The sequence below is a fragment of the Podarcis raffonei genome, chromosome 9, assembly GCF_027172205.1.
Source record: "Podarcis raffonei isolate rPodRaf1 chromosome 9, rPodRaf1.pri, whole genome shotgun sequence".
NCBI classification, from domain to species: Eukaryota; Metazoa; Chordata; class Lepidosauria; order Squamata; family Lacertidae; genus Podarcis; species Podarcis raffonei.
Window position 1 is genome coordinate 10,245,874 of NC_070610.1, and position 14,948 is coordinate 10,260,821.

Genomic DNA, 14,948 nt, shown 5'->3' on the forward strand with positions numbered 1-14,948 from the left:
CCACGGGTTAGGGGGCGCAAATTACTTGCCTTGCCCCGGGTGCTGACAACCCACGCTACGCCACTGTTCCCTATCCATGCCACATGACCTGGAAGCTGTCTGCGGACAAATGCCGGCTCCCTCAGCCAGTAAAGCGAGATGAGCACCGCAACCCCAGAGTCGTTCGCAACTGGACTTAACTGTCAGGGGTCCCTTTACCTTTACCTATCCATGTTTAAAGATTTTCAGCAAGTTAAAACCTAGCATACCAGAGAGAAAGGTACTAATCCAGTCTGTTTCACAATATGCTAACCTTCTAATTGCAGGAAGATTTTATACACAGGAACATTTAAAAATGTGATTGCCCACCAGCAACCTGAAATGATACTGCCCATCCTACCATCTCATTCTGCTACATATATGTTTTACATTGAACTGATGGCAGATATATATAAATTATGCAATTAGAATATATACCATTAAGATGAGTAAATGAGCTACATAATGAGATGACAGAAAGCTACTTCTCATATTGCCATATTCATAATTACATGGCAGTGGCACAATAGTTGGTAGCCTTAATCCGGCGCCGTGGTGCAAAGCTCCCTCTGGTGGCGTACCCCCCTCCCCGTTCCCCAGAGTTTTTAAGGGAGGACGGCGCTGCTTGCGGGGTTGGAGGAGCTGGACAGCAGCTGGAGGGCAGCTCCTCCAGCGGGGAAGAGGCGAAGGCTGGACGTTGCATCTCCCGGCTCAACTGGCTGCTTCGTGTCACAGTGGCCACGGCAGACGGAGGCTGTGGGTGCAGCTTCGGCGCGGCATGGAGGAGGTGGGCGAGGGCGATGAGCTGATGCCAGGAGGCGCCACGTCCAGCCTCTGCCTCCTCCCTGGTGCCCTCCAGAACTTGGCGCCCCGGTGCCCCTCTGTGGGTAAGATGCCCCTGGGTGCATGCCATGTTTAACTTAGGAAAAATGCTGCAGCTTAGCAGAAAAGCACTGGGAGGCATATCCTTAATTATATAGCTTTAAAGAGAATATCTTGGCAGATAGTTACAGATACTCAGCCATTTCAAAGTGTAGGTTGAACAAATGGGTTGGAAATGGGGGATTTCTCTTTAGCCTAAATTTCAGATATCAGAAATGAGTATAAGTGTAACCCATCCTGAGAAGTGCCTGGTCATTAGTACTCTTCAGGTATTTGATAGGCAATGTGGAGGAATAGCAAGGTCTGACCAAAGCAAGTGGTGAACAGGTGTATTTGCAATTCTGGGCACCTGTCAAAGTTGACCCAGAGCCAGGTAGGAAATTAAGGATCCAGTACGATAGTTGGACCAAATCCCCACTCCTGAGGCCTATAGGACATCATCTTCATCTGCCTGGCTGAGGTGCAAGTTATTATTTCAATGTGTCTTTAATAACTACTTTTTATAACAGCCATTGCTAATATGATATATAAAATTTATACCTGTCAGCATTTTCAGCCATTTGACTTTGTTCTATTGTACAATGGAAGTATCAATAACATGCTTACAACCCATTTCACTGCACAAAAGGGCCAGCTCTTTGGCACTGTACACACCTGGAGGGTATTAAGTTTTACTCCCTCAATCTTCATTGCTCAATGCAGTCCTTCTCCTCTTCTACTCATTAAGATATCTAAAATTTAGGCTAAAGAGAAATCCCCTGCTTCATGGCCCATTCGTACAGCTGCTGCAACCCCCAACCCCATCATGCTGCTTGGAATAAAACCACATTTTCAGAAAGCGCATTTTCTGAAAATGAAAACAGCAGCTGTAGAGAAGATGCATTAACACAGGTAAGTATGACTCCTACTACAAACCCCCACCCCCAATGTTGAAAGTCAAAAAGAGGCAAATTTATACAACAAAATAATTTTTCACTAAATAAGTACCGTATTTTTCGCTCTATAACCCGCACCCGACCATAACACGCACATAGTTTTTAGAGGAGGAAAACAAGAAAAAAAATATTCTAAACGAAACAGTGGATATATGATTTTTGTGGTTCATGCTGTGGCCACAGACATGTGATCTGACGGTGAGTTTGGGGTAGCCCAATGCAACAATCCTCAGGATCCATGTGGATCCATGCTTTGTAACCACGTTTTTGCACCACTGCGGCCCCAGGCAACAGTGGGTGCATGATTTTTTTGGTGCAAGCTGTAGCCATGGACACGCTATATGATCTGATGGTGAATTTGGGAATACCCAGTGCAAAAATCCTGAGGATCCATGTGGATCTGTGCTTTGTAACCACGTTTTAAGTGGGGAGGGAAGGAAAAACACAGAAGGGACAAGGAACACGTGTGGGGTGGGTGGAGAAGGATGCAGAAGAGGGGTATAAGAGGAGAAGGCTCCTCTCCTCTCCCGCTTTGCTCCTTTAAAGGCTCTGCTTCTCTCCCTCCTCCCCGGCTCACTGAAAAAAACAGCTCTGGACTCGTGTAAGCGGCTCCTCTCCTCTCCCGCTTTGCTCCTTTAAAGCAAGCAGGCTCTCTGTCCCTCTCTCCTCCCCACTCAATCGCTCTTCTCCCGCTTTGCTGTTTCAAAGCGAGCCACGGAGGAGGGAAGGAAGGGGAACCATGGATCCTCTGCTCACGACTGCAGCAGATCCCCCCGCCATCCGTAGGCATTCACTCCATAACACGCACAGACATTTCCTCTTACTTTTTAGGAGGAAAAAAGTGAGTGTTATGGTGCAAAAAATACGGTATATGTCTGTGAACAGTCTTATTCCTTCTATTTAAAGAGGTTATAGCAATGGAATAAGGACAAGACATTTATATACTACCAACAATTTATTTTGTGTCTGCAAAAGTCCATATATTAATCCATCCAACAAAAGGATAATTAAGACCTAAGGATGCTAACTTGCTCAGTATTAATTCTCTTTAATGGCATTTTGAAAAATAAAACGGTTACTACTAACTCTTTGTTCTGCATTTTTAAATAAATAACTTTAAAGATGCACTAATTTACATGAAGAAGCTGCAATACTTAACTCCCTTTCACTGAAATCAGTGACTTGACTTTGGAAGAACTATCTCCTTATTTCTTTCATGAAGCCCTGGTTAGAACTAAATTACAAATGAACTTCATGTGAGCTGCCCCTTCCTGGTTTGATTTGGATATATGGTCAATTTAAGAGGGATATTTTAAAAAACAAAAACAGAGAACAATGCTTACAACTCTGAAAGAACATCAAGGTTAATCATTATGCCCAACTAACTATACTTTCAATCTTCATTTGTGGCTGACAGCACATTTAGCAGAAATAACGCAATTCAGTCTTGTAATTTGCCACTTGCCTGCACTAAGTAGCTGGCAGCTTTCCATGGGTAAGCACCCAAGTGGCAAATTATATTGTCCTCTGCAATTTTCACTGCAGGTGTAGCCAGCACATGCGATTTCAGGGGCAGTAAGCTAGGGCTGGCTACCCTCCCATCAATCTGTTTTCTCTTTTTACTGGTTTTTAAAGGCAGAAGCCACAGAACCTGATACAGTGGCTGTGATTCTCTCACTGGACTTTCTCACTGGGCCTTTGTATCTAGGAGCTGCAGCAGGGAAGAAAATCAGTGCTTTTCTTATGCTGTGTGTGGGACAATAAACACAGTAATCTCGCTTCCCTCTTGCTTGCTTTCACTTGGATTCAGAGTCTACGGGAAGTGCTGGTGGCAAAGGAAGGAAGTGGATGACTCCCACAGCAACTGGTTACAAACTGGTTACATTTTAAATCCCCTACTCCAGCAACTACTTAAGAGATATATTCCAAGAGGTTCTCAATTCATTTTAAAAAACTCAATGTGAACAGGTGTGTTTAAAATCTGCTCATTTAAATATGGTGCAGCCATACGTGCAAGAAAATCATGTATGATCTGTGGCTTGTGGCACCTATCTTTACAAATTATTTTGTATAGATAATAGTAAGTGAAACTGTATTCAAGATAGCTTTCTTATTTATTCTAAAACTCAATGAATTTCATTCCTAATCACATCAAGCAAACAACAAAAAAGAAATTTACCTTGCTGAGTATTCTGCTCTTGTATTCGATTCACAGTGAGGTCTAGAGGGCTATCCTGTTCTTCCTGAAATGAATTTTCTGTTTGGTTCATTTGGATACCTTTACATATCAGACTTGTTTCATATGACGAACCGTTTCTATTTTCTTGCATTTTACTACTTTTTGAAATGTATTCAATTGCAAATTGACGGATCATCTTTTTCATTAATTCCTGAGCAACTAAGGGAATGTTAGGATCACAGTTCTGAGGAAGATCTGTAGGAAAATAATAGCAAATAAACATATGAATTAGAATAAACACATTTACTGCATTTGCTTTATCCGTCTGCATCAAGACTTAATTCTCCGATGGAACATTTATAAAGTTGTCGGTCTATGCCATGGGTAGGCAAACTAAGGCCCGGGGGCCGGATCCAGCCCAATCGCCTTCTAAATCCGGCCCGCGGATGGTCCAGGAATCAGTGTGTTTTTCCATGAGTAGAATGTGTCCTTTTATTTAAAATGCATCTCTGGGTTATTTGTGGGGCATAGGAATTTGTTCACCCCCCAATAAAAATATAGTCCAGCCCCCCCACAAGGTCCAAGGGACAGTAGAGCCGCCCCCTGCTGAAAAAGTTTGCTGACCCCTGGACTATGCTCTACAGATTTCACTTATTTAAATAATAGCAGTTAATTCAACATTTTCAGTAAGTCCTGTCGGCTCAACTCAAGGGCTAAAATCCAAAAGAAAGAATACAAATATACACAAGAGAATATGTAGTAAAATATTTATCTAGTTTTTGTTCTAATATCTTCAATGCCGAAGAGGCAGCTGCTTCTGCAGCTCACAAAATATAGAAAATCTGGGCTAGAAAGTCCTCAACTGCATAGAATTGGAAGGAACCCCAAGAGTTGGCTAGCCCAACCCCCTGCATTGCAGGAATCTTGCATGAGAAGCTTCCATGAATAGACAACCTTCACCCCTTACCCTCGTACCCAGCAGAAAGTACTTTGCCCATGCATTCTGAATTACTGCTATCATCTGAGCAGGACATTAATTTACTTTTCAAAAAGTATTTATATCCCACCATTTTTCCATTCAAGGTAGTTTACAAAAAAAGGTATTAATAAAGCAATATCCCTGCCCCACTTGCAAACTGATTTTAAGGATCGATGTTTGCTACTACAAAAATAGGCAGAAACATGTAATACTGTAGTAGGAAAAGCTTAATTGGCACTAGGGCTGAACGATGTCTGGCTTTCAACATTGTGATATACCAATATAACACGAAGTCTGAAATAAGGATGTAACTATGTAGAGGTGAATGGGGTAATGTCCTGGAAACTGCTATTACTTAGGGCAGTGATGGTCAAACTTGGCCCTCCAGCTGTTTTGGGACAACAACTCCCATCATACCTAGCTAACAGGACCAGCAGTCAGGGATGATGGGAATTGTAGTCCCAAAACAGCTAGAGGGCCAAGTTTGGCCATCACTGACTTAGGGTTATAAAATGGATACATGTTTACTTACCTTTAACATATTTTTACAACTGTTATTTTATGGTACAGAGTAACAGGGGCAGAAGGCACCGTGATAACTGGCTTCACGGTTTTCCCCACATCACAATTTTTTACATAGCAAACACAGACGTTGTAATTCGCGATATATCGCCATGTTGCATATTATGAAAGTGTTACCACAATGTGAACTTCAAACTGATTTTTGACAATGTATTGATACATTGTCCAGCTCTAATTTGCACAAGAGTATATAGTCATGCATATATTACATGAAAGCTGTCAAACTAAAATTGAAGACAACATGAAGATTATTAGATCTAGAAATTCCTGCAAAGTAAATGAGGTACCCACACTTGATTGGCTTTTGTTTAGCCCTACAGGATCTGATGCATAATTTTGGTATGCTCCAGAAGCTGCCATTACTCTTGGATTCTCAGGCAGAAAATCATGTTATATTGCAGTTATATATTATGTGCTAAATAAATAATGCCTGAAAAGCAGAGGTGTACACCACCATCCATGCCCTTGACTGAAAAGCCTAGTGTATATTTGCTCAAAAAGGCAAGAAATTATGGAAACAGTCATGCATTCTATGAAGTGTATGTGTTCAGGCTGCTGACTACTGCTAACTACTCTCCCTTTGCTCTCCCACAAGTAGCTCCAGCATAGATACAGGACCATCCTGCATACAATTCTATGCCAACCAAAAGGGAGGCCCACCCCATAACCAGTTCCCCCTTAAAGTAGCTTTAGCATAAGGTGAGTGCATCAGAAATGCTTACCATTAGAAAATTTTGGAAATTAGAAAATTAAATTTTGTTTTTTTAAAAAAAGAAGAATCTAAAGCTACACTGGGACAGACCTAGCAATGGGAAACAGAACATATGAAAATTGCAAAGGGATGGCAATATCCAATTGCAGGGTTGCGTGTTGAAAGTGATTCTCTAATTTTTTTCCTTGGTTATGTATATTTTCTTTTTCCTTTGTATTTTCTTTTGTTGTAAATATGTATGTTTTCTAATTTGTACTTAATAAAAATAAAAAAGAAAGTGATTCAAAAGAATTACTAGACAAATACAATCAATTATGGCATCAATTGAAGTAATATTACCTTTCTTGCGAAAGAGTGCATTTAGGTAATTCTCTGCTTGGCACTCAATTTTATCAGTGTTGGACTGGCCCTGAGATGATAGTTCCTCTGTAGGTGTTGACTGCAAAGAACCAATAATTGTTGTATGATCCTAAAAGGTATAAAGAACACTTCTAAATATGGGTAAATTATGGCTCTAAAAGTTTGCAAATAGTGACTAAGATTAAGAAGGCTTTCCATTTTAAAAATATGCATTCATCAGATCCTTTATACTGTAAAATAATTTGAATTCAAATAAGATTTTAATAAATATATTAGAAACCATCTCTTTCAACAATTTATAGCACACATACTCACACTGACTGTGTCTTTATGTAAATTACAAAAGGAACATTTTTCATCCATAGACCAGTCAGCCACTTCTTCTGGTTCACAGTCTAGAGGGGGAATTTAAAAAAAATAATTATAAAAATAAAGTGTTAAAGAAACTTATAATTGACTACTACCAAAGGCAATTGTCTGTTTAACTATTCTTAAGAAGAGATACTTTTACAATGAGCTGTCACCATGAGAAGATTGCATATGTACACAACACATTGTTTTCAAAAAGATATACTGTATTAGTTTGGAGCCCAAGCAGATTAGTGACTTTTTCTGTTTAATTCAATGGAGCCTAAGTGCAAGTAACTATGACAAAACTTAAATTCCAGATTTCAGTGGGAACTAAGAATGACTAAGGCTGCAATCCCAAACCCCAGGATGCCCTCATGTTGGCTACCTCTGCTACCTCTACCTAACTTGGGAGTATGCCCCATGAAACTTATTTTTGAATAAACATGCATAGGATTCGAATATAACACTCTCTATTGAACCCACTGAGATGTATTCTCCCCTCTAATATTGGAAATGTGAAACACAAGTTACAGTGGTACCTCTAGTTACGAGCTTAAATTGTTCCAGAGGTCCGTTCTTAACCTGAAACTGTTATTAACTAGAGGCGTGCTTTTGCTAATGGGACCTCTTGCGGCCGCCAGCACACGATTTCCATTCTCATCCTGGGGCAAAGTTCTCAACTCAAGGTAACTCTTCCAGGCTAGCGGAGTTTGTAACCTGAAGCATTTGTAACTCGAGGTACCACTGTATTTGCTTTAAGGAACTTTGAATATTTCTCCATACTTCATTCAGATTGGGTTGTGTTTGTTTACAAAATTTAACACACTAGCATAAAGACTAAGAGTCTAGCACCAGCTAATTCTGTTTCTAACACTAGGATTTTTTTCTAGTACCTAGAAGGCAGAGTAGTACTCTGTTAAGGAGGTGATGAAAATGCCATTGTCAGCTCCTGCTTAGTCAACCAATTGGGAGAATGCAAGGGGCATGACAGCATAAGCAAGATAGCAGCAGATGCAGTTGAGTTGCTACTAGAGAAAATGTTGGCTGTTTAAAGATCAAAACAAATGAACTCAGCACTGTGTATTTTCTTGGCTGGAGTCTGCACTCCAATAAATAAAACAACACTTTCTAGCACTTATTAATCTATAGAAATCCCAAAGGGACTAAATTCAACAGGTATATATGGTGGAAAAGCACCAAACTAGAAAATCCCATACTGTATCTAAATTAGGATGGGCAATTTAATTATAGAAAATAATTGTGTCACCATAAATTAGTTCCAACTGAACTATACAATATACCATACCTTATTGTCTTTAATCAGTAGCAGGAGAAAACTCATAACAACACTAAATTCTATCATGTAAAATTTTTCAAGATCTCTCCGTATAAAATCATCCTGATTTATGAAACCTAAACATTTTGATACCTCATTTATCTCTTAAATATTTTTCACTGAAATAAATGGGCCTCTAAAATGTTTAGATGGCAGGATTGTATATCTTGCTAGGCTAGTACGTAAAGTAAAATGTATGCTCTCTTAAGCAAGTATTTACAGATTTTTTTCTTCTTATATTTTTTTAAAATTTATATTTATTTATTATTTATTTATTTATAACATTTATGTATTGCCTTTCAATGCAGTTTACAAAGGCTAAAAACAACACAAAGAATAATAAACTATTCAGCATATAAACAACAATTAAAAAAAATAAACAGCAGGTAAAAGTGCAATAAATTGAGAGTTTAAAATGTGGGCAAATGAGGGTTGCTATTTAAGATAGTCCCCTTCATGGATCACTGCCTTGCCGTGGCGAAGGGGCTTGAAGAACTCAGAGAAGCTATGAACTACGCCGAGCAGGGCACACAAGATGAACAGGTCATAGTGGAGAGTTTCGACCAAACGTGATCCACCTGGAGGAGGAACCGGCAAGCCACTCCAGTATCCTTGCCAAGAAAACTCCATGGACAAAGACAACAGGCATATAAAAGTTATGACGCTGGAAGATGAGCCCCTCAGGTCGGAAGGCGTCCAACATGCTACTGGGGAAGAGCGGAGGGCAAGTACAAGTAGATCCAGAGCTGATGAAGCGGCTGGGCCAAAGCCGAAAGGACGCTCAGTTGCGGATATGCCTGGAAGCGAAAGGAAAGTCCAATGCTGTAAAGAAAAATATTGCATAGGAACCTGGAATGTAAGAACCATGAACCTGGGTAAGTTGGAGGTGGTCAAAAATGAGATGGCAAGAATAAATATTGACATCCTGGGCATCAGTGAACTAAAATGGACGGGAATGGGCGAATTCAGTTCGGATGACCATCACATCTACTACTGTGGGCAAGAAACCCGTAAAAGAAATGGAGTGGCCCTCATAGTCAACAAAAGAGTGGCGAAAGCTGTACTGGGATGCAGTCTCAAAAATGATAGAATGATCTCGATACGAATCCAAGGCAAACCTTTTAACATCACAGTAATCCAAGTTTATGCACCAACTACTGGTGCAGAAGAAACTGAAATTGACCAATTCTATGAAGACTTACAACACCTTATAGAAGTGACACCAAAGAAGGATGTTCTTCTCATTATAGGGGATTGGAATGCTAAAGTAGGGAGTCAAGAGATAAAAGGAACAACTGGCAAGTTTGGCCTTGGAGTTCAAAACGAAGCAGGGCAAAGGCTAATAGAGTTCTGTCAAGAGAACAAGCTGGTCATCACAAACACGCTTTTCCAACAACACAAGAGACAACTCTACACATGGACATCACCAGATGGGCAGCATCGAAATCAGATTGATTATATTCTCTGCAGCCAAAGATGGAGAAGCTCTATACAGTCAGCAAAAACAAGACCTGGAGCTGACTGTGGCTCAGATCATCAGCTTCTTATAGCAAAATTCAAGCTTAAACTGAAGAAAGTAGGAAAAACCACTGGGCCGGTAAGATACAATCTAAGTCAAATCCCTTATGAATACACAGTGGAAGTGAGGAACAGGTTTAAGGATTTAGATTTGGTGGACAGAGTGCCTGAAGAACTATGGATGGAGGCTCGTAACATTGTACAGGAGGCAGCAACGAAAATCATCCCAATGAAAAGGAAATGCAAGAAAGCAAAGTGGCTGTCCAACGAGGCCGAGGAGAGAAGGCAAGCAAAATGCGAGGGAGATAGTGATAGATACAGGAAATTGAATGCAGATTTCCAAAGAATAGCAAGGAGAGACAAGAAGGCCTTCTTAAACGAGCAATGCAAACAAATAGAGGAAAACAACAGAATGGGAAGAACCAGAGATCTGTTCAAGAAAATTGGAGATATGAAAGGAACATTTCGTACAAAGATTACCATAATAAAGGACAAAAGTGGTAAGGACCTAACAGAAGCAGAAGACATCAAGAAGAGGTGGCAAGAATACACAGAGGAATTATACCAGAAAGATATGGATGGCTCGTACACCCCAGGTAGTGTGGTTGCTGACCTTGAGCCAGACATCCTGGAAAGTGAAGTCAAATGGGCCTTAGAAAGCACTGCAAATAACAAGGCCAGTGGAAGTGATGGTATTCCAGCTGAACTATTTAAAATTTTAAAAGATGATGCTGTTAAGGTGCTACACTCAATATGCCAGCAAATTTGGAAAACTCAGCAGTGGCCAGAAGATTGGAGAAGATCAGTCTACATCCCAGTCCCAAAGAAGGGCAGTGCCAAAGAATGCTCCAACTACCGCACAATTGCACTCATTTCACACGCTAGCAAGGTTATGCTTAAAATTCTACAAGGAAGGCTCAAGCAGTATGTGGATCGAGAACTCCCAGAAATGCAAACTGGATTTAGAAGAGGCAGAGGAACCAGAGACCAAATTGCAAACATGCGCTGGATTATGGAGAAAGCTAGAGAGTTCCAGAAAGACATCTACTTCTGCTTCATTGACTATGCAAAAGCCTTTGACTGTGTCGACCACAGCAAACTATGGCAAGTTCTTAATGAAATGGGAGTGCCTGATCACCTCATCTGTCTCCTGAGAAATCTCTATGTGGGACAAGAAGCTACAGTTAGAACTGGATATGGAACAACTGATTGGTTCAAAATTGGGAAAGGAGTACGACAAGGCTGTATTTTGTCTCCCTGCTTATTTAATTTATATGCAGAATACATCATGCGAAAGGCTGGGCTGGATGAATCCCAAGCTGGAATTAAGATTGCCGGAAGAAATATCAACAACCTCAGATATGCAGATGACACAACCTTGATGGCAGAAAGTGAGGAGGAATTAAAGAACCTTTTAATGAGGGTGAAAGAGGAGAGCGCAAAATATGGTCTGAAGCTCAACATCAAAAAAACGAAGATCATGGCCACTGGTCCCATCACCTCCTGGCAAATAGAAGGGGAAGAAATGGAGGCAGTGAGAGATTTTACTTTCTTGGGCTCCATGATCACTGCAGATGGTGACAGCAGCCACGAAATTAAAAGACGCCTGCTTCTTGGGAGAAGGGCAATGACAGGCCTAGACAGCATCTTGAGAAGTAGAGACGTCACCTTGCCAACAAAGGTCCGTATAGTTAAAGCCATGGTTTTCCCAGTAGTGATGTATGGAAGTGAGAGCTGGACCATAAAGAAGGCTGATCGCCGAAGAATTGATGCTTTTGAATTATGGTGCTGGAGAAGACTCTTGAGAGTCCCATGGACTGCAAGAAGATCAAATGCATCCATTTTTAAGGAAATCAGCCCTGAGTGCTCACTGGAAGGACAGATTGTGAAGCTGAGGCTCCAGTACTTTGGCCACCTCATGAGAAGAGAAGACTCCCTGGAGAAGACACTGATGCTGGGAAAGATGGAGGGCACAAGGAGAAGGGGACGACAGAGGACGAGATGGTTGGATAGTGTTTTCGAGGTTACCAGCATGAGTTTGACCAAACTGCGGGAAGTATTGGAGGACAGAGGTGCCTGGCGTGCTCTGGTCCATGGGGTCACGAAGAGTCGGACACGACTAAACGACTAAACAACAACAACAACAACAACAACAACAACAACAACATTTAAGATAGTAAAAATGTTTTAAATGATTGGGTCATCAATCTAATTTCTGCCTGGTGTCTAAAAGAAAACAAAGTTGGCATTAGGCATATCTCACCAGGACGGCGTTTCAAAGAGGCAAGCCATTCCATTTGTAAAATGGGTATTGACAGATGACCACTGTGTACTGGCCAATTAATATCTTCCTTTCCTTCAAGAAGAATGTCAGTGAAACTATATGAAAGTAATAATAATGCTTAGCATTTATAATGCTTTTTATGAGTGTTGAGTTCCGCAAACATCAGGTATGCTGAACCAATGAGTTCTGCATTTTGCTGAACTACAACTCCTATCAGCCTTAGCCGGCATGGTCATAATGGGATAATGAGGACTGTAGTTCAGCATCCTCTGGAGCAGGAGGGGCGAAGGCATGTTTGCCATCCTCATATACATTATCTCAGAGAACCTTTCCAATCTTCTAAGTTAGGTCACTATTATGTTCTTCATATTGCTGTTCAAGATGAAGGTAAGTGGAGGTACTGTCTTGACTTCACAACCAAGATGTGAAAATGCTGTCTATCAATATTTAAATTAAACAAACAACTTATAAAATGAGAGGAGACTTGAAATGGCTTTAGTCCGTCTTTGGTGAAATGCTTCACAAATTTTCCTTTATTGTTCCTGTCATTGTGTTTTCCAACAGGAAAGGATACTCAGGAGTAATACAGCATCTTGGACCATTTCCTAATTATAAAAATCACTATGTTTCAAGAGGAATGTCAGCTGTAGCGGCATGAAAATCCCCTACAACTTTTAGGAAACCAGCTTGATTTGTCTGTCTCCGCAGGTGGAGTATTTAGGTAGGTAACCATATCTACAGAGGAGGGGAAGTCCACTAAGCCTAAACCCTACCAAGTAGTGTTGCAGCCATGACAAAGGAACCATGACAAGTTATTCCACCTTCGGATCACTGTCATCCCAGTCAACACAAAACATGAAAGCAAGACTGTGTCCAGACACTTGAGTGGTGACAGATATTAACAGACAGACTCATAGCTGTCATGGAGATCATGAAATACTATCATGACAAGTACCGGTAGATCTCAGCATAGATGAAATCCCTCAGAAAACAATCCTGGGAAACTAAGACCGTCCAGCTAACTTAGGTAGGAAGACTGTTGGACTGCAGATTGGGTGATACATCCACCAGAAGCCCAGTTTTATCTCTAACACTGACCCTTAAGAACATTCAAAATGACTGCCAGAGAATTTTTAAATGGTGAAATTGCAACAGAATCTCCACTACCCATCTTCTAGGTTTAAGATACTGCAACACAGAAAAATCCAGTGGATAAAGGTGACTTTTAACTCAGCATCTTCTGACCAGGCTTCTGTGATAAACACTAGCTTAGTATGTTAATCAAGAATGAAATCTATTAATGGACCTGAATTGAGAAACAGAAGCTTAAAAACAAAAGGGGTGCTGCTAGGACAATGAGATGGGGAAGGGGATTTAACCCTCAAATGTCTACCAGCATTCTGCCCATAAGCCTATCTCTCTGCCCCAGCCCTATCTGCTCCTGCCTTGGAATATGCATACCAAGGCCACTTCTATTCCTCTCTGCCCTGCCCAGACAATTCATTTCCAAGCAGTTCCCAATCACAGTAGAGAAAAACCAACAAATCCCAACACAGAGAACAAGTAGACTGATGTACAAGGCACCCAAAAAGCAGTCTTCCTGACTTCTTTGAAGTCTCTTGTTATTTTCCCTGCTAACATCTTTTTTCATGGCAGAAGCGATAGCGTTGAAGCCATAAACATGGGGAAAGCTTTACTGCTTGATTCTGCTGACTCTGGAATCTAGTCCTCAGCCACTGCACCAACTCTCTTTTAAAAAGTTTTTTTTTTTAATTAAACAATAATTTATTAAAAGAAATATATTTTTACAAATATACATTTGCACAGGATTCAGAAAAGTGAGACTTTATTCAGTTATGATAATAATGGTGCAAAATCATTACTGTTATCATATTTAATTAGTTCAAAAGTAATCTTAGCAGTACACCGATTCCTATTATTCCTTTCATTAGGTAACAGCCCAAAAAGAAACTTAACAGTCTCAATATTCTAAAGTGAACAAAATATCAGGAACACTTATGTTAAATCAAGGACGTTAAACTACTCTTAAATCAAGGTTAAAAGAAATAGAAAAGTACTTGTAGAGAACACACACTAAAATTCCCCATCACAATTCCTTATTTTTCAAAAACATGTTTCAAATTGTCACATTATTTAAAGGTAGCCTTTAAGCACTTCAAACTTTTTTTTACCTTCAAATAAACTGAGGTCTCTTCGTAGCCTTGGTCCATAAAGCCCTTCTAAAATACTTTCAAAACCTACCAAAAAGAAAAATTAAAACATTTTACAATTCCATCAAAAAGTTATTTACACAAATGTAGCAGTGGGAAAAGTATATAATTACATTTGGGGACAAGACACTAAATGGAGTTTCTTCTCAGTGCTAATTGGCTAGTGGGTATCTTCTTTTTCCCTTCCAATGTCTTCTTCCAAGTGGTATTTTTTGGGGGAGTAGAGTTATTGATAGAATGGCACCATCCACATTATTGATAACCTTGTACATAATCTCCCCCAGCCCACAAATGCATCTCCGAATAGAGCATTTAGGGTGTGTGTGGGGAGAGATCATGGCTTGTGTGAGAACTCCAGTGAATTGCACCCCCTTAAAATTGTGTGTCCCAGCCCACCAAATCTCTGAAATCCCTTCACACAATGTTGTGACTTGTAGGATCAAGAAATAGAATTTCCAGAGCTTTGTTCCCAAGATATCTACTAGATATTTTGGGGAAAGCTTTGTCTGTCCATTTGTTTGTTCACTATACGTTTAGATACCTGTGTAGGTAACACTGCCATACTTGGCAGAGGGTTTTTA

At 40.4% G+C, this 14,948-nt stretch overlaps 1 protein-coding gene across 7 annotated transcripts in view; it reads right to left on the reverse strand.

Moving 5' to 3' along the window:
* Positions 1–14,948, reverse strand: part of LCORL (ligand dependent nuclear receptor corepressor like) — a 62,135-nt gene that overhangs the window by 27,581 nt on the left and 19,606 nt on the right. For all 7 annotated transcript variants that reach the window (XM_053402759.1, XM_053402758.1, XM_053402760.1 and 4 more), the window contains exons 2-5: positions 14,329–14,394; positions 6,963–7,042; positions 6,627–6,756; positions 4,015–4,269 (exon numbers count right to left, since the gene is read on the reverse strand). In XM_053402759.1, coding sequence (XP_053258734.1) covers positions 4,015–4,269; positions 6,627–6,756; positions 6,963–7,042; positions 14,329–14,394 — 531 coding nt within the window. The remainder of the gene's footprint in view (positions 1–4,014; positions 4,270–6,626; positions 6,757–6,962; positions 7,043–14,328; positions 14,395–14,948) is intronic.